Below are 26021 nucleotides of genomic sequence, written 5' to 3' on the forward strand. Positions count from 1 at the left end.
TAGTACGAAAGAGCTTGGCGAACATATGTGTCACGATGGCGGCGATTGTAAGCGTGCTGTTGAGATTCCTGCAATGCTAACATACGAGTACGGGCAAGCTGGCGCACATGGTCAGTGTGGGCAATGGCGTCACGGGCATACTCGGTCCTCGAATCCTGTATCAAGGGGAGTGAAGCGTCCAATGGTAATACAGGGTCATGACCGAAGAGTAAGTAAAAGGGGGAATACCCAGCAGTATCGTGACATGATGAACTATAGGCGAACGTGATGTAGGGCAGCGCCACATTCCAGTCCTTGCGGTCAGCTGAAACTTATTTCGATAGCATGTCAGTAATGGTTCGATTAAGTCGCTCAGTAAGGCCGTTGGTCTGGGGATGATAAGAGGTGACCAGTTTGTGCTTGGTAGAACATGAGCATAAAATATCGGCGATGACTTGGGAGAGGAAAGTGCGGCCTTGGTCAGTAAGGAGCTGTCGTGGGGTGCCATGTACTAAAATGATATCCCAGAGTAGGAAATCTGTGACGTCGGTTGCGCAGCTCGTGGGAAGTGCCAGAGTGATAGCATAGCGTGTCGCATAATCAGTAGCGACAGCGATCCAGCTGTTGCCAGAGCTGGACTCGGGAAAAGGGCCAATGAGATCCAAACCCACGCGAAAGAACGGCTCAGGTAGAATGTCGATCGGCTGTAAGTACCCGGCAGGAAGCGTTGCTGGCTTTTCGCGATGTTGACAGGGCTTGCAAGCAGCTACATAGCGCCGTACGGAGTGTGCGAGGCTGGGCCAGTAGAAGCGGCGGCGCATGTGGTCGTAAGTGCGAGCAAACCCAATGTGTCCGGCAGTTGGGGCATTATGAAGCTCCTGAAGCATGGTTGAGCGGAAGTGTTCAGGAACTACAAGAAGGGGAGGACCGTCAGGATGAAAACTGCGTCGGTACACTATCTCGTCGTTGAGTACGAACCACCGTAACGATGGATCAGTAGGAGTAGATTCCATTCGGTCAATGAGGTTCCTCAAAGTAGTTTCATGGCATTGCTCGTTGGCCATGTCGAAAAGCTGGGAAATGGAAAGAACACTTGTGGAAGCGTCCATCTCGGCGTTGGTGGGCGTGTGTACAGGGTAACGGTTTGTAGGTATGTAATATCGCCTGTGTGTATATGTTTGACAAGTGACGTCTGGCCTAAGGGTCTGTCGTTCAGATCGATATCCTTGTACGAAAGCAATAGACTCCACAGCTGTTCAGTCTCTGCAGGAGCAGGCATGTACCCAGGATTTCTTTCCAGGGGGGCCCAACCCAAGGTAACATCTCTATGCAAAATGAGGGGGGAGGGTATTTTTACTAGTACAAATGTGAATAAAGCCCACCATTTGCCATAAAAATGCGTAAACCCACAAAAGAGAAATGAAATAAGGTGTATTTTACAGTTACGCCTGTGCGATACACCTCTCCTTTACTTGGCAAACAAAAAACCACGTCAAATGGACTTGCGCAGGAAGAACACTGCCAAGAACAAGTAATGAAGCAAAAGTGTAAAATAAAAATTATTTTAGTAGAATAGATCTGAAAAAAAGAACAGCAGTTGGCAACAAAGGCACACGGACCGCGCGGAGTTGTTACTCTGCCAGCAAATCGTAGAAGCAAACAAAATCGTCGTCATGCGGCCTTTTCAAAATGGCGTCTTACTTGATACCTCCGAGCGTCTGCTGTTCTTAGTCTTTTCATCGGCGGAAGCAAGGAGGTGCGCAACAGACATGGACAAAATGTATGGAGTCTGAGTATTTCGTTCTTCAAAAGTCTGCGGTGCGGTTCATTTCACTGCTGAACCCGTTTTACTCATGAAACTTCACTGCCAACTGAAGTGAAACTTCACAACAAATAGTTGTTGCGAAGTAAGCATGTTATTTCAGTTCAATAAAGAATTAGGCATTCGCCATTCCACTATAATAGGCGAAGGAAAAGGTATAAAATTACATGTTAATAATTTTATTTTTGTAGTTACTGCCTCATTATGGTAACAGAAAGTTTGAAGTACGAATTATCTGCAGCCTCGCGGAGGAACAGTGGCTGGCGGTTATGAGGGCGTGGGCGGGGCTTCATTGCAGACTTAAGTTGTATCCGACTATAGTGGCGTTTTTTTTTAATTAGCTCTGGAAGACTTATACAGAAATATATATTTGCGGAACAATCACAGTTCATTTAGATCCCTCGTTTACTGCTCTAACAAGTTAAGTGCCACAACCAACTCGTTTTGTTTTTTGGGAAGTTATGTAACGATGCGTGGCCGCCAGTCGTGTACAACCGCGTATGACGCAGGAAGCTGCAATTCTACATGTACTGCGCCCACTGCAGGAGGTTAGAAAAACACATACATAAGCACAGCAGAGAAGTGGCTATGTTAGGTGGCTCGAATGATAACTGTAGAAGTGTCATTCAGAACACACGGAATTGTCCTCCACTTCCGGTGGCGTTTTCTCTACTTCCTTTTTAAATAAAAAGATGTTGATCCATAAATATTTCCATAAACAACGGTTAAATTCGTTAATTTTCGCTTTTCCTTCCTGTTTGGCTGTTGCCTTGGCTCTCTCCCTTAGTAGATCGCTTAATTTCTGAAATCCATGCGACTTTTTTCTAGTTGGCAATTTTGCAGGAAAAGAGCTGTACAATTAGGGGGAAAACCAGACGAGTTAAAGGGTGACAGTCATATTGCCTATGAGTTTAAGGGTTATTTATTGCAGGGTTTGATGATGGACATGCTGTCTCGCATTGTTTTATTTTCCACCTTATCTAACCCATATCACGGGTATATAGTTCCGAGGATCTGTCAGCGTCGCGGCAAGCAGTCACTCAAAGAAATAATGAAACAAAGAAAAAGTTAAGCGCAATTGCCATTTTCTCTGGCCGCAACTCGTTCCACGTGCATACAGACCAGCTGACCACAAACTGAATCCCTTTCCTGGTCCCTGGATCAGTCTTAACGAAGAACGTTGAACTAACGAAGCAACAACGATGCGCCTGACCGTTGAATAGACGGTGACAGCTGCATGCATCTGGAGTTAATCGCGCGGGCACCGAATTGATGAGGAAACTGGCCTTCACATCCCAGGAGACGCCGACAACTACCGCCATCCAAAAGGAGTGAAAAAGGCTGCAAAATGTTGACTGCCGATTAGCTGTTAGAATGTGTGTGAGAAGTGGTGGCAGTGGGCGGGGAGGGGCGGGGCCGCCCCCTCCCCCCCCCTCTCCTTGGGTACGTGCCTGCGCAAGAGTGAGATTCTGGGTGATCATTTTCCCAATGTCGTTATCAGTACATTTGGCAGACCGGAAATGCTCACAGGAAGCGTCGACGGCAAAAGTCTCAACGCAACTAACTTCTAAAGCAGTGCTTGTAGCCAGGGTGATATCTTTAGGCAGAATTTGGTTAGCGAGCCCAAAGTTCACCACAGGGAGGTACATGCGATTATCTGTGACCCGCAGTATTTTATGCGGGACAGTAACGCTGTGGGTGAGAACGGTGGCAGTTATGGGAGCGGAGATGTAATCACCATCGGGAACTGGCGCAGAAGGCGACATTTTGATGTATGTCAAGACCCTGGTGGAGCATGAACAAAATCAATCAGTCTTAGGTGAATTTCGTGTGGTGTTGGAGGAACGTCCAGTAGAGGCAGGTCATGACGCACCGCACTTGAGGAACAATCGATGAGCGCTGAATGGGCGGAGAGGAACTCTAGGCCTAGTATGAGGTCATGGGGGCATTGGTCAAGCAGTGAAAAGGACGACAGTATGGCAGTACACATTCTGATCAGTCACCGTGCTACCGTCGGCGATTCGTACGAGCTGAGTAACGGCAGGCGTAACAATTTTCTTGAAATGGCGGTGTAGGTGGCTGGTCATAATCGATATGTGTGCTCCAGTATCCATGAGGGCTGCGACGGGTGTGCCATCAATTTGGACGTCAAGAAGGTTATGTCTCGCAAACAGCATCAAAGCAGGATATTGCGGCGAATCTGACATTGCAGCACCACTTGGAGGTGCCACATTACCTAGTTTTCGTGCTAGGACGATCTGGGGTAGGTCGGCGAGCGGTGAAGCTGGGACGGACGTGGCTTCTGACGTTGTGGTGAGGGCAAGCGAGCATAGTGGCGAGTCGAGATAGTGGCGTCGGAAGCGTCGTAGAAGCAACGGGGTGAGGAACTTCGGGTAGAACTTGAATTCCGAAAGATGTTTCGAGGAGGGGACGGCCAACGGCTCCGGCAGTGATGCGAAACGTGACCGATTCAGCCGCAGCAGAAACAGATCGGCCTGTCGTCAGGTGTACGCCAGTCCGGTGGATTCCTGGTAGTGTAGGGATAACGGACACTGTGGGGTGGACTGCGATAGGACTGAGGCATAGGAGCAAGGCAGGTGTCAGAGTGACTCAAGGAGCAGGCGCTGGGAAGACCCATATTAGCGATTTCCTGGCAAACTACGGACTGGATGAGCGATATCTTCTCGGAGGTGTTCCTCGATGTCGGTTGAGGCAAGGCAGGAAACCCTGCTTCGAGTTCGCGGCTTACAATTCGGGTCACGTTTTCGCTTGGTGGTGACGAGCTGGATTGGTCGGTGAGGTCGTTACAGTATTTGGAAGCCGTGTTAACTGATTGTATACACGGCGACTCTTCGCCTTCTCGAAACGGCGGCATTCCTTCATTCCTTCATTATGGCGTCGACAGTCAAGTTTCTAAAGATCAGAAGGTTGAATGCATCGACTGCGATGCCTTTGTCCAACCTTGTCCGCCTCTGGCATGGACATGTCAGTTTTATGACAGAGGGCTAGGACATCCTGAATGTAGGAGACATACGTGTCGGTAGCAGTTTGGGCACGCATGGCGGGTTGTTGCTTGGCGGCTAGTTGTCGACCGGTCGGATTGCCAAAAACGTCGGACAGCTTTTCTTTGAAAAAGTCCCAGCTGGTTAACTCTTCCTCGTGTGTGTAGAACCACATTCGCAGTGTTTCATTGAGGTAGAACACGACATTGGCCAGCATTATGGTCGGATCCCACCTGCTCACCTTGCTGACGCGCTCATACATCTTCAATCATTCTTCTGCGTCAACACCATCCAGGCCAGTGAACTTGCCGGGGTCTTGCGGCTGAGGCAGAGCAACGTATTGGGTATGCGTAGTCGGCATTGCAGCCGCAGACGCGATGCCTTCCACTGGAAGCATGGTCCCAGGCTGGGCGAGTTGTCCGCTGCGGAGCTCCATGGCAAAGACGCATACCCCCGCACCTTTACCAAAATGTCACGGGTATAAAACTATTTACAAGATATATTTACAAGGCATAAATAAAGAGCAGCTGAGAATCCCGGCAGGGATTCGTCGTCTTCACCATCGACGACCTTGTCCTATTTTCCCACCGTAACAATACATATATGTATATCCCTCGTTTGGCTCCATGGTGGGCTGCTGCTGTTACTACCGAAAGCTGCACACTTCCTTGGATATTTCATTTCCAACACCTTGATCGCCTTCAGAAATGAGGGTGCTCTGAAGTATTTGAATTTTTTAGCCGACACACTGAAAACATCCCCCACTATCAAGTCATTCACTCTGAGAAACTAGGAAAGACAATGAGAATGATCTCGCCTTTCCTCGTTTCCAAATGTCTAACTCAGACAATTGGCCCAGACTATAAGGCATCTAGACTAGCAAGTGGCGACCTCCTCTTGGAACTTCATGACAAAATCCAGTATCAAAAACTAAGTAACGTAGTACCTTTTTGGGACACCCCAGTTTCAGTGACCCCACACTGCACCATGAACACCATCAGAGGTGTGATTTCTGATCACAACTTGATGGACCTGACTGAGGCTGAACTTTTGGATGAATGGAAGGAACAAAATGTTAACATCATGAAACAAATTAGAATGAGGCGTGAGGGGAAAGAAATCGACCCCAAGAACCTAATTCTCACATGCGGTTCCAGTGTACTGCCAGAAACCAAAGTGGGTTACATTAAGATCCAAGTAAGGCAATGCATTCCTAACCCTCTCTGTTGCTTCAAATGCCAAAGATTCGGCCACAGTTCACAAAACTGCAGAGGCTGACTGACCTGTGCTAAATGCAGTGCACACGGACATCCAACTGAATACTGCGAAAAACCTCTACACTGTAAACTGCGATGGGGAGCACACCGCAACACTCAGTCCTGCCCATCCTGGAAGAGAGAGAAATTGTAGCAATTAAGGTGAGAGAACCTCTAATGCAAGGAAGCATGGAGGCGGGTGTTGTACCAGCTAAAGAACAGCTTTGCCAAAGTGACACATCAGGGGGCAGTGTTGCAACGGCTTCCGGAGGCTGTCCGGCCCAGCTGTACCGAGTAGGCAGCAACGCCGTCTACCCCCCTTGGTGGCTGCAGCCACTGCTGTGCCGCCATCTCAGAAGGGGCCATCGACCTCCGGGCTGGTGGCCTCCAGAGTCTCGTCTCTTGAGGCGAAGCCCACAAGGCGAAAACACCGCTCGCAAGAGTGGGTGTACAGCGCCTTGGAAGAGGCGATGGACACAATTTCTAGCCAAGTGGCATGGAGCCCTGTGATTCTCCGGACGGCTCCAAAAAGGATAAACCTTGCGTCAGGCTGCCTGGAAGGGGCCCATGAGCTAATATTCGTCTCTTAAACACACTGCACAAACACATTTGTCATCATGGAGACACAAATACTACAATGGATTGTCAAAGGACTTCTTCGTAACTTCGACAACATTACAGAACTCCTACACAAACACAACCCAAAGTTGGTGTGTGTTCAAGAGACACACCTGAAACCTACACACACAAACTCATCACTATACCCTCTATCGTAAAGACCATGACGAGGCAAACGCCTCATGTGGCGGTGTAGCAATAGTTGCGGACAAGTCGGTATCTTGTCAACAAGTTGCCCTTCAGAGGCTTCTTGAGGCAGTGTCAGTTTGGGCTATACTCTTTAATTAATTGGTTGCTGTATGTTCTATATACATAAGCCCAAACTGTCCTCTCAAGAAAATGGATTTTTATAATCTTCCCCACAGGGGCACCTGCGTCGGTAGACGTTTGGTGCGTTGCGACACCACGTACCCAAGCACATGAGAGTGGTACCCTCCCACGTTTAACCGTGCGTGGCTTAGCCGTGTCCGGGGAAAAGGGGATCCTGGGGGTTGAGTTGATGCTGAGTGTTAGGACCTTTAAGGCCCTTCGACGGAGGCAACGCACTGCTTTAGCCTCGGCTTCACGTAGACAGCGTAGACGGCACCCACCCAGGGGAAATTGGTCATTGCCTTTTCCTGTCTCTCACTCACTTTCCATCTTTCCAATCTCCTACTCAATTGTTTATTACTTCCGATCTTCCAGGCAGCAAGGGTTAACCTTATGTGAGTAGCCAACCTAGGTTATGTCATATTTGGTTATAGTGGTAGCGAACAGCTGGTGTTTGCAAGCCCTGTTTTTACAGGCCCTGCAGCGTCACCTGTAGGGCTCCATGGTGGGTGGCTGGCGCTACTGTGGAAAAATACTCACTTATGGCTGCTTCCCTCACTACGTGATCGCTCCCTGAAGAGCGGGCGCACCGAAGAAATCTGAATTTTTTGGTCACCAAAAAGAAACCTTCCCCCGATTTCATGGCATCTACTCTGAAAAAACAAGAAAAACAAGCACGAGCAATCTCAACTTTTGTTTCGAAATCCCTAACTCGGGCACTTGGGCCAGGCTATAAAGCATCAAAGATGGCTAGCGCTGATCTCCTTTTGGAACTTGGTGACAAAAAGCAACACAAGAAACTGCATAACCTAGTATAATTTGGTGATGACCCAGTGACAATGACCCCGCACCGCACGATGAACACCACCCATGGTGTAGTTTCCGATGATGATCTGGTGGTGCTTACGGAAGTTGAACTATTATAATGCTGGAGCATTCAAAATGCAATGAATGTTAAAAGAATTTTGCTGAGGCCCGAGGGAAAAGAGATTCAAACAACACATCTAATATTTACCTTTGGTTCAGGTGTGCTCCCTGAGAGTATTGAGACAGGATACTTGATTCTCTAATACTTACCTTTGGTTCAAGTGTGCTCCCTAAGAGTATTGAGACAGGATACATGAAAATCTGGCTCGGACCATATGTTCCAAACACTCTTAGGTGTTTCAAATGCCAGCGATTTGGCCACAGCTCACAGAACTGCCGAGGCCACCAGACTTGTGCAAAATGCAGTGCTCATGAGCACTTCTCTGAATCGTGTGAAAACGCTCTCCACTGTGTGAACTGTGATGGGGAGCACGCCACGTACTCGCAGGTGTGCCCATCATGGAAAAAAGAAAGAAATATTCGCAATAAAAGTAAAACATCTCATTCAAGGAAGCACGCAGGTGGGTGCCCTACCTGCCTAAAGTCAGCTATGCTGAAGTGGCGTGTCTGGAGGCAGTGCCACAATGGCCCCCAGCGCCTGTCCGGCCCACACAGAGTGAGCTGGCAATGACGTCATCTGTCCCCTTGGCGACTGCAGCCAGTGCTGTTCCTCCGTCCCAGAAGCCATCGACCTCCGGGCTGGTGGCCTCAAGGGTATCGTCCATTGAGACGAGGCCCTCTCGTCAAACACAGCACTCAAAAGAGCGCGTGTCCAGCGCCTCGCAAGAAGCGATGGACGTAACATCGACTGTGACGGCGCATTCAGCACCTAAGGAGCTGTGCGATTCTATCGACCGCTCCAGAAAAGACAAATTTCATGTCATGGTGCCTGCAAAAGGCCCCTTGACCTAAATCTTGTTTCTTCAACAGACAGCATCAACACTTCTCATATAATGCAAACACAGATACCTACAATGGAATGTTAGAGGACTTCTCCATAACCTTGACAATATCAGAGAACTCCTCCATAGCTACAATCCAAAGGTGCTGTGTGTTCAAGAGACGCACATGAAGCCCACAGATACAAACTTTCTCCGACAATATGCTATTTTTCGGGAAGATCATGACGATGCTAATTCCTCGTCTGGTAGTGTAGCCATCGTAGTTGATAACAGTGTAACATGCCACTTATTTGAACTTTGGATGCATTTTGAGGCAGTTGCTACGCAAGCAATCATTTTTAACAAATCAGTTGCAATCTGCTCGTTGTACTTTCCACCTAATCAACAGCTAAAAAAAAAGATTTCTATTGCCTAGTGGAGTAGCTTCTACAACCCTACATGATTGTAGGTGATTTCAGTGCCCACAAGTCTCTGGGGAGACGCCCGGTGCGACACTAGAAGGCGACTCATCGAAAATTTTCTTGTGAGCTCTGGTGCATGCCTTTTTAATAAGAAGGAACCCACATATTTTAACTTCACGGATACCTCTTACTCATCTATTGATCTGGCTATTGGCTCCGCTTCATTAATTCGGGACCTGAAATGGGAGGTAATGAAACATCCACTAGGGAGTGACCTTTTTCTGATATCACTCAAGCTAGCAGAGCAATATGACCGTTCACCACATATGCCTCGATGGAAACTAGAAACGGCTGATTGGAAGCAGCTTAATGAATCAACTTATTTAGCACAAGCTTTTATCAATGATTTTACTATAGATGACTCAGTACAATATTTCACCCCTTTTATTATTGGTGTAGCAGAAAAATGCATCCCTCAAACAAATGGTTGTTCATGTAAACAACACGTTCCATGGTGGAATGACGATTGCAGACAGGCATGGAATATGCTGCATCGAACACCAACTGCTGAAAATCTCTTAGAATTTAAGCACATCATATCGCAGGGAATGCAGAAAAGGCGACAGGCAAGGAGAACAAGCTGGGAGAAATTTATTTCAAGCGTAAACTCCTACGCACAAGAGGCAAAAGTTCGGAATGCGCTTGGGAGGCTTAACGGGCAGCAGACCCAGCCATTACCCTTGCTCGATGATCTAGGGAATAAATACCTCGGAAGAGCAGGCAGAAGCACTTCAGAAGCACTTCAGGAGCACTTTGAGGGTGTCTATAGCTGAATTAATTATTCTAGACCGTTACTTAGATATAACGAAATAGCGGAACGTAAGACACTGGATCGAAAATTTATTTTATTTTATTTATTTATTTATTTATTTATACTAGAAGCCTTGACAGGCTCTTACAGGAGTGGGAACAAAAAGAAAATATACAGATTGCTAACAAGACCATAAAAAAAAAAATGATCCGAGAATAAGAAATGAAAGGAAAGAAAATCCCAAAACAGTACAGACTAACAGGAAAGGGTACACATTATACACTGATTTCGGAATAAGAACTGCAGGTCGCATACACAGTAAAAGCATACGCTAAAAAGAACTGCGATCAGCATACACATGAAAACATACACTCCGTGCGCAGCGCTTTTTTTTCTACAACGGCACAACTTGCTGATAAAAAAAATGTTCAATCTTGACAGAAAATGTGATGACAGATTCTGAGGACACAATGTTGCGTGGCAGTTTATTCTATAATTCTGACTGACTGAAAGAAGGAATACTTGAATGTATTAGAGCGGGAGATAAATGGCCTGATACTCTTGTCGTGGTTTATTCTGGCTGAGCGCTGGTATGATGGTTTTAGGTACTCGTGTTTGCCTATATTAATGCTGTCATGATAAAGAGGGTAGAGAAACTTTAGGGCAGCAACGCGTTGGCAAATCGCCAAGGTTTGAATGTTTGCCCTGTTTCGTAGTGCGGTTATGCTGACCTCATGTGAATACTGCGAATACACAAACCAGAGAGCTTTATTTTGAATTCCCTCCAGTTGATTAAGAAGGTAGATTTGGTGCAGATTCCAGATAATACTGCCGTATTCAAGGATTGGCCTTAGAAGGGCCCTATAACTTGCTAGCCTAACTTTGCAAGGTGCCAGTGCAAGTTTGCTGTGAAGGTGTCCCAGCTGTCTATATGCTTTTGTGCACATCTGTTTAATTTGAACGTCCCATTTTAATGTGTTTGTGATGGTAACATCCAAGTATTTCAGTGTTCCGGTTTCTGTTACATGTAATCCCATTAGATGATACGCAAATTTTAAGGGTACCTTTTTTCGAGTTATATACATGGATGAAGTTTTTGCTACGTTAATTTCCATTCCCCATTCTTGACACCATCTGGCAATGTTAGTTAAGGAGGAATTAAATTGCATCTGGTCGTTAATTGTCCGTACTGTGGTGTAGATGACGCAGTCATCTGCAAATAGCCTTATGTTACATCAGGTTCAACACGACAATGAATGTCGTTAACAAATATTAGAAAAAGAATTGGACCCAGCACAGACCCTTGTGGAACACCGGAGTAGACATCTGAATCTTCAGATTCACTGTCATTTATTTTAACATACTGACTGCGGTTCGAGAGATGGGCGGTTATCCAGTGTACTATGTTAGTGTCAATCCCGATATTCTTATGCCTGTCAATTAATTTTGGATGGGGCACCCTGTCAAATGCTTTGGAAAAGTCTATGAATATTGCGTCAGCTTGAAGTCTCGAGTTAATTACTGTGGCAAAGTCATGCATTATTTCGAGGAGTTGACTTACGGTAGAAAGACATTTACGAAATCAGTGTTTGGGGTAAAGTAGATTGTTATCTTCCTAGTAGGTGGTAATTGCTTTGCTAATAATATGCTCCATCATTTTACAACAACTAGTGAGTAAAATCGGCCTGTAAGTGTTTACCAGTAACTTATTACCTGCTTTGTGAATCGGAAGGACCTTAGCACGGAGCCAGTCCATCGGCAGGGTGGCTGTTTCAAGCGATGCTACGAAAATTGCATGCAAGAAAGGAGTTACCTGTCCTGTGTAACGCCGCAGAAAAGCATTTGAAAGATTGTCAGGACTTGAAATTTTTTAACGTCAATCTGTAGTAATAAATTAAGTATTCCTTCTTGAGTTATGACTACTTCATACATGGATAACAGAGGATCCGCCACAGTTTCACTTTGTGTAAGCGCAGGGGTACGTGTAAAAATGGACTGAAAGTATCTGTTAAATGTGTTGGCGACTGTGTGAGCTTCATCAGTTAAAATTCCATTTACATCGATCTGAGTCGCATGGTTCTCAGGCCTGGATAGGTAGTGCCAAAACTTTTGTGGATGCTGTGTCATAAAATTTATTAGTGTTGTTGAGAAGAAAACATCTCTTGCCTTCCGTAAAGCAGTTTTTAGCTCATTAGAAAGTCTGCGAATATCTTCGGGATTACATTTTTTTCTTCCGCATCCTTTGTAGTTTTCTTTTTAGGTGGATCACACTACGCGTAATCCATGGGTTTCTGCGTTTTGTACGTTTCAGTCGCGTTGGAACGAATGCTACCTCACAATGTGTTATGTCTTTTAGTTTAAGCCATAGATTATTCACTGTACCATCATTTTCAATGGATAAGGTTTCCAACGCTACTTCAAGGTAGTCGATGATGCTGACATTGTCAGCTCTATTGTAGTTTTTAACAGCTACACGTGATTCTGAAACTGGTCCGCTAACGCTGACAGTAACTGTTAGCAGCAGCAGTTTATGATCTGATATGCCCTCTTCGAGTGTGATGTCGGCTGTTAGGTGATTGGAGACAAATGCAAGGTCTAGTATTGAAAGCGTTTGCCCTAGAATGCACGTTGGCTCTGTGACAAGCTGAGATAACGAAAAACTAGATGCTATGTTCAAGAACAGGTAAGAACTACTAACATCTCTGCTGCCGGCTGTCAACATACTCCAATCAGTAGTGGCTAGATTAAAATCACCTGTAAGAATGAGCTTAGTACGATCTTTCAACCTGCCACAAAGGAAGTCGTGAATTTTCATTATGTAGTCGTCGGACGCGTTTGGTTTCCTATAAGTACCGCCTATCATCACAGGTAAATCATGGACTTATACAGTGCACCACACACTTTCATGATCTGGAATACCTTGCTCTTTGCGAAAAGATACGCCCTGTCGCACTGCTATAGCGACTCCGCCCCCGTGACTGTCACGGTCAGAGCTAAGAAGAAAAGAAAATTATAATTACAGGCCTTGTGCTCTTCTTTTTCCCAATACGGTGTACACGCTCGACTGATCTCGTTTTTACAGAGTTTGTTATTGAATACACCGTTAACTACCACTTGTTCTAGATCTTTACTACTTTCATCGCTTTTTTCTTCCAACCCATAAGTCATAATGTTATTCCTACGGCTTCTGTTTTCCATGTCGTCTATTTTTTTGCTCAGGCTCTGGATACCTTTGCTCATTGCGATGACCTGCTGTTCGCACTGCTCCAGCTTTTCATGATATTGTTTAAGCGATGCAAGAGTAAACTCAATTTCTGTCAATCTAGATTGAACACCTTGCAATCCTTCTAAAGTGCGCTGCGAGGCTTGAATTTCCGTAACCCCTTTTAAGATCTCATCGAGCATGTTTGGGCCTGGATTTTCCTCGATGTCACCACTAAGCAATAACAGCGAGCGGACAATGCGGAAGCACTCGCAAACACAACACAAAATACACTCTGGGCTTGGTAGCACCATGAAACAAATAGCATCGCTTTTGTGACACTTCTAAAATGGACATTTCTTTCTAACCTGTACAAGAAGAAGAAAGTGGTTTTTCATGGCATCCTTGACGGTGCCACCAAGCCCACTGAAGAGGGCCTGTGCTTGCTTCAGCCTTTTGTACGCTTCGTCCGATGTCGCTGCTGTCACTGGTTGGCCGAAGGGACAGCGCAGGTGCGGCGTTGTGATCGTCCTGGATGCTTGATCTACGGGCGGCAAGATTGTCGTCGGCCGTGTTGGTAGCCCAGTGGGGTGCTGCTCATGATGATGCAAGATAGCCAGCGTTCTGGAATCATGGTGCCGAACAATCGAAGACCAGTTGCAGTTCCGAGTGGTCCCTGTCAGTCCGAGCAGCGTCAGTACAAGAAGTGCTTTTTCGTGACATCCTTGACAGTGCCACCAAGAAATCCTGTATTAATAGAACACTATTCACTTTTGTGCACTGTTTATGCTGCTGAGCAACATATCATAATACAGTTCTTGAAGCAAGGACTGCATATCCCCGAACGATTGCTTAATCACGGCCTGATGCGTAGCACTCAATGCTGCGGCCGCCATCTCAAGCACCATAAACAATTCCACGTCGGTGGGACATGGATTTACTTGTTATTGCTGCTTCTTTGTTGCCGAAGTGCACAATAGGCACTGCACTATGTGTGCTAAAACCGTCGTCACATGTCAGTAGCAACATGCTAGCTGCCACTTCAAATCGGCGATCAACAAACAAGATGGTGTCCACGACGTGTTTTCCGTGCGATCGCTTCCGGCTCTTGATTGTTTTATTGTGATAGCAATGATATGAACACTACAAGCACATTTTTGCCGTCGTCGAGATGTTCTGTATGAAGTCCAAGAGTGATAACACCGTCACCACGCCTCATATGCTGCACGTGCAAGTGAAAGCACACGAGGGAAACCGACGATCGTGCCTCAATCTGGTGCACGCAAACGAAGAAGGCGGAGACCAAACATGCCGTTTTCCGTCATGTGAAAGGCCGTGGGGGTTGGGAGGGGAGGGAGGGCGGGAGCGTTGCGCTCCAGCAGCAACTGTGCATTTCGCGACCGGACGCAACGGAAATGGATGATCTTGGCTCAATCTCATGTGCCATATATGAAAGCAATCGGGGAGGCAATGTGGGATGAGGGATGCTGCTTCGACTCTGCGAACAAGTGCGTACTTTGTAAAACCGCGCGCTATGCATCTTGAAAGGGATCTGCAGACGGCTCATGCCATTGTGCACGCTGTTTTCTCGCCAATCTCGCGTTGAAGCGATAGACCGCACGAAGGTCACTTCGGTCGCTGCTGCTGCCGCACTTGCTCTCACCCAGCATTTTGACAGTGTGGGCGCGCTCATCGAGTTTGATGTGTTCATATTTACTCGTTGGTTAATGGTTAATAACTCAATTAGTAAGCGAATGTTCCCAAGTTTAGATGGCCGATAAAATTACAATCCTTACTTCATATAGCTGTTCACTAGTTTGCTATCGCAATCGATGCTTCGCCTCGCAGGCGAAACTGACTTTTGCGCTAACGTAGTGTAATGTGGTATTTTACGCAATTTTAGTGCATAAAAATCGCATTTGAGCACATTTTGAAGCCTGCTAGTCTTGGGCGAGTAGGTAATACATATTGTCACATGTCTCCAAAGAGGACTTTTGACAATTAATGGGGACAGCTGGCTTCTGAAAAAACAGTGGCGGCGGGACCAGGCTGTCGAGCGGGCAAGGGTAGCGTGCGCACTTCTTCCTTTTTGGCCTTCCTGCCTCTTCTTTTGCATTGTCCCCACTACTGCAGGTGGCATTTCCCCCCTTCCTCAAAAAGAGATTGGTTAAGAAGCGGTTTAAGCATGACCTTAAAGATGCCTCCAGTTCAAGCAGCTGCTTTTTCACCATCCTTTCACTGTAGGCGATGTCCTTGCTTTTGAGCCACTCCTGTATTTTTCCCTTCCAAGCCATCGTTGGCAATTTCTCTTCTCGATGGGCATGGTAAGGTCCATTGCCCAAAACAATGACGCTACCATCTGGCAACTTCTGCACAATGTCATTAAACCATCTCTCAAAACGATTGCCGTCCATTTCTTCATTGTAGTCGTTTGTTTTTTGGCCTTTGAATACATCCAAGCAGTCGTGTACGAAGCTGCCGCTGTACATAACAATCAGGCACTGGCCTTTCCTAGAAGGTTGTTTCAGACGCATCGACAGGCCATTTGCTCGAGTGTACAGGCATCCGTGCTTCTGCACCACAGTGTTTGTCCATGCGATTGACTGAATGTGCCCCACCATAACCCATGTCTTGTCCAGGAAGATCTTGCGGCCTTCTGCCCAGTAGCGCTCCACGTCATGAAGGTAGCAATTCCACCATTTGGCGATGTCATCCCGGTCAATAAGCAATGAGTTGCAGCTCTTCTCGTGCTTGAATCCAGTCTCAACAAACAGGTGGGGCACAGTACACCACTTCAGTGATGGGAGATCCATACACTTCGAGAACTCGTTAGTTATCTTCTCGACCATCGGTATCTCGTTGCGGCGTGCACTTCAGCGTGAACAATGTGAAGCTGTCATACTTAGTGCTGCGTCTTCTTTTCTTCGTGCTTCATGGTCACTTTCGCAAGGGCGTGGACAGTTTGCCACTCGAAAAATGCGAAGCCTTGACCTCCCTCCTCACCCTGAACACTGCTTTCACTGACACCGAGCATCTCGGTGACAAACTTGCTTGCATCCTCCACACTGCGTTCAGGCTCCCTGTTAGGCCAATACATGCAGGTAGCAGTGGAAGATCATGTTGCGTGAATCACTATTCAGGATGTGGCCGTTCTTGTCGAGGCTCCTTGGTGGTATCTACATCAAGGTACACAGGGCTCGTTCGGCAACAAAGGATCACATTCCGTTGTCACCTCGCTGGGCTCCACAGCGGAAAACTCGCACGGGATGACTTTCACGAACTGACGAGATTGCATGTTTAAAGAAAAGGTAAAAGGGAACAAAAAAAAAAAAAAGGTCACATTCTTAAACATAAGTTTGTGAAAACGCAAAACAAAAAAGATAAAAATTGTATGCTATTTAAAACGAAGAGTATTAAAAACGAAGGGTGAAGCATTTTGGTAAGTACGTACTTGTTAAATAGCAACCGATTCATTTTAAGCTTGGAAAATTAGTAAGTGTGATGTGTACATGCAAACCAGTGCAAAAGCCATGCAGAGCAGTTCTGTCTACTTTTGTCCCTTGCAGTGAAGCTAAAAAGCAGATGATGCGCAGCGTTGCAGAGGCACAGGGTTAATTTTCTCACGTGATCCGGCATGTGCTGTAGCATTCCAATCACGAGAACTCTACCAAGTCGGTCATCAAAATACAAGTCCTTATCTATACCAAGAATTTTACGTTTTAGAAATACCCCCTCTCTCTCACTCTCTCTCTCTCTCTCTCTCTCTTTCGGGACTATTTTAGTTGCGGAGGCAATTGGCTGTCGTGCTTCGGTCATCTGGGCGGGGCCTCCCCTTTCTTCTGGAGTGTTGTACCTGAGTATAGGCATAACCATCACGGTGGCCCCAAACTACATGGAGAGCTATTGGAAAAGCTAAGAGCAAAGACCTGTCAGTCCTTTCTTGGCTCCAAATCTCTATGATCTCTTATCTGGTCTAATGTCTGCAGAGGTTTGAAGAAAGGAGCTGTTGTGCCAGGCCTCACTTTCAGAAATGCAGAGCTGTGCCTGTCTTCTCCCATGCAGCAGGCCCCGGAAACCCGAAGGGAAGCTGCTTGCACTTCTATGGGCATAACAGAGGCACATCGAATGAGGCAGTTCAGGAAGATGTTGGCTGGCACTGCTGTGAAGCATGTGATTCCTTGGCGAAAGGTTCAGACGAACAGAGACTGAGTGGAATGACCAATGTGCTAAACCAGTCTACAGGTATATCCACTTGAGGTTAATACTGAGTGGGTGACGAGGACAAAAAAAGAAAGAAAACCTAGCTGAAAGATACAGCATCGACCAGGTTCGGCTTACAACCCCCCCCACAAGGTGACCAAAGGCATAAAGTGAGGAAGCACGTCAGATCAACAGTTGAACTGCAAAGATGGAAGGCAACCGCATAGGCAAAACCAGCAATGTCTGCGTACTGCTCCTTCGAACAGGACATCAAAAAGGAGCAGTTTTAAGACAATTCCGAGGGAAACTTTGCTGTGTGAGGTCCGTAGCAGTACGCTGTGAACTCGCCGTTTGCAAGCGAAATGCATATTGGTACAAGCATAGCCTGCCACCACTGCAACGAGTCACATTTCTCAAATAATCCTGGAATGCATGAATCTCCAGCCCAAGGCTACACCACAGGCAGTCGAAAATAATGTGTTGGCGCTACCTTTGGTCTGCCGCGCGGCATGCCGTGCAGGCTGCGAAGTCGTGACTAGAACCCGGGTCAAGTGCACAAAAACTGCCGAGTGACCCAGTAAATGGGCAAGAAGGCCAATAGAAAGGACATTATTATTTTAGAGCGTTACTCTTAGGCACCTGTTCCTGCGTCAGCGTCAGCATCCTACTTCCTAACCAAGCAAATGCAAAGCACAGCAGGGGATGAAAGTGGCAAGAGCGAAAAGAGGGCAAGGAGGAAAGCAGAGGAGGGTACGGCAAAAGCGTGCAAACAAAAGTGTAGTGCTGCGCAGCTTTGCAGCAACGATGGCTACAAGATGGCATCAAAGGTTTGTTGTCTGTAGGGAAACGAAGCGCTGCATGAGCGGAGGTTGTCTGTGGCGACTGCTGCTGTGAATCGCACCCATGCGTGCCCCACTCACTTCATCTGATGATCTCCTGATTAGAGAGGCAGTTGCACCACACTGCGCAACTGCCTCTCTGAAGCTCATTGTGCAACAGTTGCACAACATGCTTCACGAGACAGATTGTCTGCAACAGCCAATATATCACGAAATGAACATGAATACAGCTGCGCTCAAATTTCGCCTTAGGGAGTATCGTAATAATCTTAATTTTTGTTTTTTCGGTTTTTCGGTAAGGTTTTTAACTTGAATATCTGATCCAGGCTACATCCTCTCATTTATCGCCCGATACAAAGGGAAGGCCACGGTAATCATCATCATGAGAAGGTGCTTCATCAGCGCAGCCTCAGCTCCATCGCTGAGGCTGTGTTTGAGAGTTCAGTAATTTCTTGATAAAGGGTTGGTCGCATTTCTGTCCTCTTATTTTAATGAAATGTGCCACTTGATCTAAAAAGTTGCTGTGGGACGGGATTGTATTATTCAGACCCTAGTGCTTGGCCTTAACCCTTGTGTTCTCTGTGCCTTGTGCAGACAGCCAAGCTGCAGCTGGCCAAGCAAGACCTGCTGGACAATCCAGAGGAGTACAAGAACCAGGCTGATGTGGCATCGATGAAGGCTAGGCAAGTGACTCCCAACCATCGTATTTTGTTTCATAAAAGCATGTCGCAAAAAGATAAGCCGCATATGTCTTAAAACCTCGTTGCACTCTTGTGCTTTAAGTAACATGTAACTAGCAAAGGTTAGTATTGTAGGCAGTGGTGCCATTTTAGCAAATTTTGTCACCGGATCTAGTTTTCCGTCATTCTAGCTTCAGATTTTAGAGCACAGCTCTTAGGCACCCGTTCCTGCAGCGAGTGTTGGTGTAACTGAGCAAATGAGCGCAGCGGCAGATGGAAAAAGCAGTGAGCTAAGAGAGTGCGAGGATGAAAGGTTGTGGAAAAAGTGTGAGAAGAAAAGCGTAGTGCCGTGCAATGAGGTGCACTGCGGCGATGATGGCTACAAGATGGGGCCAGAGTAGTGCACATCGTCTGGGAGGTCTGTCTGTGGCGACTGCTGTAAGTCACGCCCACGCGTCACTCGCATGTTGCTTCTTGTGACCTCCCACTTAGCAAGGCAGTCTCGCCACACTTCGCTCCATTTGCAACGCGCTGCATGAGACGGATTGTCCGCAACAGCCATTATATGGCGAAAGGAAGATGCGCATAGAGCTGCACTCAAATTTTGCTTTAGGGAGTATAGTATTTGTCTGTGAATTTTTCTGTTAGCGACCGGCGGCATTTCATTAACAACTTGGCAGAACAATTTGGCAACTCTTTAGCGTCTCTGGAGTAAAGAAGTTGCTTCAAAAATGCCTTTCTAGAATGCACGTTGTTGCTCAAACATCACCTGTAGGCAGCTGAATTTAGCTGTACAGTGCTTGTGCTCTGTTACTTGAAGCTACTGTGGTCTCCGGTCAAGGAGGACCAATCTCACCACGCGTTTTGCTATGTCGCCACTGCCACAGTGCATGCCGGTAGATGTAGTACTCTGGCTCTGTTGGGTGTACGGGGAGTGTACAGGATGTGGAATGCATCAAGCCTTTGTTTTTTTTTTGTTTGTTTGTAGTGTTTATTTGTCGATGCATCATGACAGTATAGTGAATGAACGAGGACTGCTAACTGGGCTAGTTGGATTGTGTTCATGGTTACGAACATACGTCGGCACTAACCCTTTACTGCACAATTTTTTGCTTCCTCAAAATATAATTCATGGAGTTGTAGGGAAGCATAACAGTACCTGTACTCCCATGGAAACTTACTTTAGCGAATGTCTGTGGTTTCAATTTGCAGAAAAAGGGTATGTTGCATATTTGCAGCAATGTGCAAATAAAGAAGTTGAAAGTAAAAGATAGATTTAGTGCGATTCATACTCAGATGCTTATTTGCACGAGACAATCAATGGTGCACCTATGATTTAGTGTGGAACAAAGAGAAGCACTTGTACATGCTTGTGCAGCACAGGTGGTTCCCACACTTCGTGCAGTACGTCATGCAGATTCCCGTGCAGCCAGGAAACAATGCAGTGTTTTCGGGTTATTGTCAAAATGTAGAACATCGAAGCACAGACATAAAGCTGTGCCCGTGACGACGTGACACGGCAAAGTGCGGAAGCACAGCGTACTTTTGAAAAGAAAAAAGGAAATTCGACCAGAGAACATCTTGTCCACATATTGAATCGAAACGGACTTACACTCGTGGCTGTCGTGACTAATTTAATAGTCACTGCCTTCACTATCAGGAGGAATTGCTGGGCCACATCAGCGTTTCGGAGCCATTTCACTTTTCCGAAGAAAATAAACCATGTACATGTTGTTGCATTTGTGCAACATAGCAACGTTCTGTTGCCCGGAACAAACTATTCCGAAATGACAATGTTTTTTTGAACCTACAGAGTCAGAAGAATGTGGAGCATAGCGTAAGAATTTTTTTTTCACTTTGTCTTATGGAGAAATACATTTACAATTTGTAAAACTTGCCTATATCACTGCTCGCGGGTGCGCACAGCCTCCGCCACGTTTGTTTTGGTAGAAGATGTGAAGGATTAGCACAGATTGCAGCACAAGGTGGCGCGTTTTACAGACCAATGTTGCGGATATGCAACAATGTGTACAGGCAGCTCCAAACTGACTTTGCTTCGCTTTTTAACGCCGTTCATCAGAATGTTGCGTAAATGCAACAAGGTGCAGTAAAGGGCTAACACAAGAGATATACAGAGAAGTGCACTACCTAGCGCTCGTGTCATGCATTTTTGTCTTCATAACTTGGCTTTTCTATCAAGGAACCCGTATGGGTTTCCTTTGTAGCATTTGCTATGGTTGGGTGGATGTCTCATTTTTCACTTTACTAATCCCTTGGGTTAGTGCCGCATTTTGTTTGTAACCCTGAGTATAGCGAAGGAATTGTTGCGTGCCTGTGTGCTCCATTAAAATGCAACGAAAAAAGACTTCAAAGAGGAAGCTTTAGCTCGGGACCAATTCCAATTTTCTAATTTGAAGTATACATGTAAAACACAGAAATGCTTTTATGAGACAATCACAAGACTGATTTAAATTGATTTTGTTGCATTTGACAGAGAAAGTCAAGTTATTATGGCTCTCGGAAGTAGCACTTCTATTTAGGGCTTGAATTTTTGTAATTCCCAAAAATTGCCAAGCTAAAAAAACGCATGAAGGTTACAAATGCCATTCCAAAAAAAGATATTAGGGTACTAATTACATATGTAGAACATCTGGAGTAGACAGATTTCATATCACATGAATTATCAGTTTACATGATGTTACAATGATTGAGAGGGCTTTTCAAAAGTCCTGCCCCCAAATTGGCAGTATTGTGGTGCATCAATTTTATCTGCTTTAGATGTGTCAGTGGCCATGTGTATTCTGCATCTTTGGATCTCGTCTGTGATTTTACGTTTCAACAGTACATTCATGATGCATCACGGTCACGTACTTGATTTGTTATGTAATATCCTGAACATTTTAACAAATGTGAATGTACTTTCCGGCTTAAGTGACCATTGTGTTTTTACTGCTGATATAAACATTCAATATGTGTCAGTGCCGAAGAAGGAACCAGAAAGATTTGCGTGTATAAGAGGACTGATTTTGGGGCTATCATTTCGGCGTTTAAGTCATATTTTCCTACCTTTGATGCATTAGTTGAATTGAGCATTGAAGAGTTATGGAAGCTGTTTAAAGAAAAGCTGTTTGAATTGCGCGATACATTTGTTCCTACTCATGTTCTCATCTTACCAGTTGGTAACAACATCGACATCATTGGGCAAAACAGGGCACCCAATTTTTACAGTGGAGCTGTATATGTCTAGGGTACCATAGAATTTTCGTGTCCGCACACAAAGACTATCATCATCAATGGCTCATAGCACCATAAGGCAGAGACTACAAACACTCGGCGAAGTGAACAGTGCTTACATTCTTTCGAATCACACATGCAACATGCAGAACAGCATGTCGAAAACTGTCACCATCAATGGCTCATACCCCTATAAAAAAAAAAATGCAATGGCTCATAGCCTTTTAAGGTTCATGGCTACTCACTTCGCATCAATTAGTTAAGATGGCACTACCCCTGTGGTCGTTGTCGGTGATTTCAATGCGGATGTGTCGGGACCGAAAAGGGAGTGGTTTACGCGTTCGTGTTGCAGACATATCGCCTGTGATGCCATACAAATCAGGCCCAACCAACCACCCAGCAGTGTATGTGTGTCTATTTGACATACTCAAAAGAAAGTGTTTGCAGTTGCAAGTATACCAATCAGTCTATATCATAACAACCACAAAGCCATTGTAACCATTGTTACTAAGTGACAATAAGTGATGCAATAAAGTCATTACCACAAGTTTTCTTACCGCAATGTTTACAGCTCCGCTGGCCATCAGCTTCCAATCTTTTCTCCAATGCTTTGCATGGTAGCTGTACAGTCCGGCCAGGCTGCTGTATCTTGAAAGCCATTCGCAATGGGGCCAGAGTCCGCCATGCGCAGTGTTTTCGTGGCTTAGTTCGCGTTGATGCAAGACGCAGCACGAAGGTCAATTCGCTCGCTGCTGCTGCCGCGCTTCCTCACTTCAGCGTTTTGACAGCAAATTTCCGTGGTCATAGAGTGCGATGTGTTCATGTTTGCTTGTGCACATGCGACACCATGCTTGTTAATTTAGTTCGTATGCCTATGTTTACAAATTTATACAGACAATAAAACCACTATCCTTACGTCATATAGCTAGCTGTCCACTAATTTGCTATTGCAATCGATGCTTCACCTTTTGGTCCAAACTGATCTCTCTCTCTCTTTTTTTTGTTACTTGGGATCTAGCGCCTGGCAAACATATGCGATGGCAGTTTGGTGATGTACTGAACGTTGGTGCTAAAAGATCGTGTTTTCCAGGAACACATGAACCAATAAAAATAAGCATATGTCAATTGGGTAATTTTTTTTGTTCTCGATCGCGAATGTTGGCGCCCGTAAATTGTACATGATGGGATCGTATCAGTTAGGTTCTATATCAACAAGGTTCTACTCTGTAACACTTTTTTTTGCTTTTGCAGAATAGAGGTGCCTGGTAAACATGGTAGCATATCGCTTTCAGGCACTGTATACACTAATATTGTACATCAACAGCAAAACCATTGTTAAACATAATGATACATAAGATGTGTTGCATACATCTTGAAATGGGGTTTATTGTAGCTCGTTCGAGGGATCGCAGGTAGCTCTAGATCACGAGTCCTAGCGCTTCGCATCAACAACCCGCGCTCGTGTCTCGCGCCGCAGCGGTGGCAGTCCGCACAGTGCCACATGCATATTACCCACTACAACTACCCCCGGGGCGAAGAGGAGCCATCCTGGCGACCTAAGGCGATGATACGATAAGGGGGTCGTGGTACGGCTTCAGGCGGCTGACGTGAACAGTCTCGCGGCCACGGCGGCGTTTGTCCGAAGATGGTGTCACCGGTTCGACCACATAATTTACAGGCGAAGTACACGCGACGACCCGGTAGGGACCTTGATATTTCGGAGCAAGCTTTGGGCTAAGGCCTGGAGCTTGGAAGGGCAGCCGAAGCCAGACGTGAGAGTCCACGGCGAAGGACTGTGTGGGCTGATCGTTGTCGTGGCGATCTTTGTGGATTCCTTGGGTATCCGACGTGAACGAGCGAGCCAGTTGGCGGCACTCTTCAGCATGGCGAGCAACTTCGGAAAGAGGGGTGAATTCAGAGGCATCCGGGTGATATGGTAGTACGGTGTCGAGGGTAGTGGATGGTTCACGCCCATAAAGAAGGAAAAATGGTGAGAAGCCTGTGGTAACCTGAACGGCGGTATTGTATGCGTACGTCACAAAAGGGAGGACATCGTCCCAATTTGAACGATCCGACGCAACATACATGGTGAGCATGTCCCCAAGGGTGCGGTTGAATCGTTCCGTTAGACCGTTAGTTTGTGGGTGATACGCCGTAGTGGTGCGGTGAATAGTGCGGCACGCGGCGAGTAGCTCATTAATAACTTCGGACAAGAAGACACGGCCTCGGTCACTGAGTAGTTCTCGCGGTGCGCCGTGCCGTAAGACGAAATGCCGTAAGATGAATGCGGCGACGTCGCGAGCAGCAGCCGAAGCAAGTGCAGCAGTTTCAGCATATCTTGTTAGGTGGTCGACTGCGACAATTATCCAACGATTTCCGGCAGCACTGCACGGAAGAGGCCCATAAAGGTCGATGCCAACCCGATCAAAAGGACGTGCAGGACACGGTAAAGGTTGCAGAGGGCCTGTCGGATGAGAAGATGTCTTGCGTCGCTGACAGGCTGCACATGACCGAATGTATTTGCGGACATAAGAATACATGCCGCGCCAGTAGTACCGCTGGCGGAGCCGCTCGTAGGTTTTCAGGACGCCAGCATGAGCTTGTTGTGGGTCTGCATGGAAATACGTGCATACGTCGGAACGCAAATGGCGAGGAAGGATTAGCAGCCATTTGCGACCGTCGGGCTGATAGTTTCGGCGGTACAAGATGGCGTCCCGTAGCACGAAGTGGGTGGATTGGCGACGAATGGCTCGAGGGCATGTAGACGTTGAAGAACTGCTAAGAATGTCAATGAGAGACAGAATCCACGGATCTTTTCTCTGTTCAGACGGCATGTCAGTCACAGCAAGCGTAGCAACCGGGCACTCTATGGATGAAGGTGGCCTTTCGTCGGATCGCATGGGCGCACGGGAGAGCGCATCTGCATCAGAATGTTGGCGCCCGGATCGATAAATGACGCGAATGTCAAATTCTTGGATCCGAAGAGCCCAACGTCCAAGACGCCCCGACGGGTCTTTCAGTGACGCAAGCCAGCAGAGCGCGTGGTGGTCTGTCACAACGTCGAACGGACGGCCATACAAGTAAGGGCGAAATTTGTTTAAGGCCCAAACTATAGCTAAACATTCTTTTTCCGTGACAGAATAATTGGATTCTGCCTTCGTGAGAGCACGACTCGCATATGCAACCACATATTCTGGAAAGCCAGGCTTCCGTTGTGCAAGGACGGCCCCAAGACCAACGCCGCTGGCGTCGGTATGAACTTCAGTCGGTGCACTCGGGTCGTAGTGGCGTAGAACAGGCGGTGAGGTAAGCCGACGACGCAAAGTGGTGAAGGCTTGGTCACATGCCGGAGTCCAGTCACGAAGGTCACCAGAGCCAGCCAGGAGCTTCGTCAGGGGAGCGATGATGCAGGCAAAATTGCGCACAAAGCGGCGAAAATAAGAGCAAAGACCGACGAAACTGCGGAGCTCTTTCACTGTAGTCGGCCGCGGAAATTCTGCGACAGCACGAAGTTTGTCAGGGTCGGGAAGGACGCCGTCTTTGGACACGACATGGCCAAGTATGGTCAGCTGGCGGGCTCCGAAGCGGCACTTTTTCAAGTTAAGTTGAAGGCCGGCGGTGGTAAGGCAAGTAAGGACTTCGCGTAGACGAGAGAGGTGAGTGGTGAAATCAGGGGAGAAAACTACCACGTCGTCTAAATAACACAAGCACGTCTTCCATTTGAGGCCTCGTAGAAGATTGTCCATCATCCTTTCGAATGTCGCGGGTGCATTGCAGAGGCCGAATGGCATTACTGTAAACTCATACAGGCCATCAGGCGTAATAAAAGCTGTCTTCGAGCGGTCGAATTCATCCACTGGCACTTGCCAATAGCCCGATCGCAAGTCCAAAGAAGAAAA

The 26021-nt window shown here is 46.6% G+C and overlaps 1 protein-coding gene across 3 annotated transcripts in view; it reads left to right on the forward strand.

The window, feature by feature from the left end:
- The window catches only part of LOC126539368 (required for excision 1-B domain-containing protein-like), a 53734-nt gene that overhangs the window by 22993 nt on the left and 4720 nt on the right, over positions 1-26021 (forward strand). For all 3 annotated transcript variants that reach the window (XR_008614306.1, XM_055075528.1, XM_055075527.1), the window contains exon 4: positions 18803-18891. Coding sequence is in view for 2 of the 3 variants with exons in the window: in XM_055075528.1 (XP_054931503.1) it covers positions 18803-18891 (89 nt within the window). In the remaining variant the exon portion in view is untranslated. The remainder of the gene's footprint in view (positions 1-18802; positions 18892-26021) is intronic.

Source organism: Dermacentor andersoni, chromosome 11, assembly GCF_023375885.2.
Source record: "Dermacentor andersoni chromosome 11, qqDerAnde1_hic_scaffold, whole genome shotgun sequence".
NCBI classification, from domain to species: Eukaryota; Metazoa; Arthropoda; class Arachnida; order Ixodida; family Ixodidae; genus Dermacentor; species Dermacentor andersoni.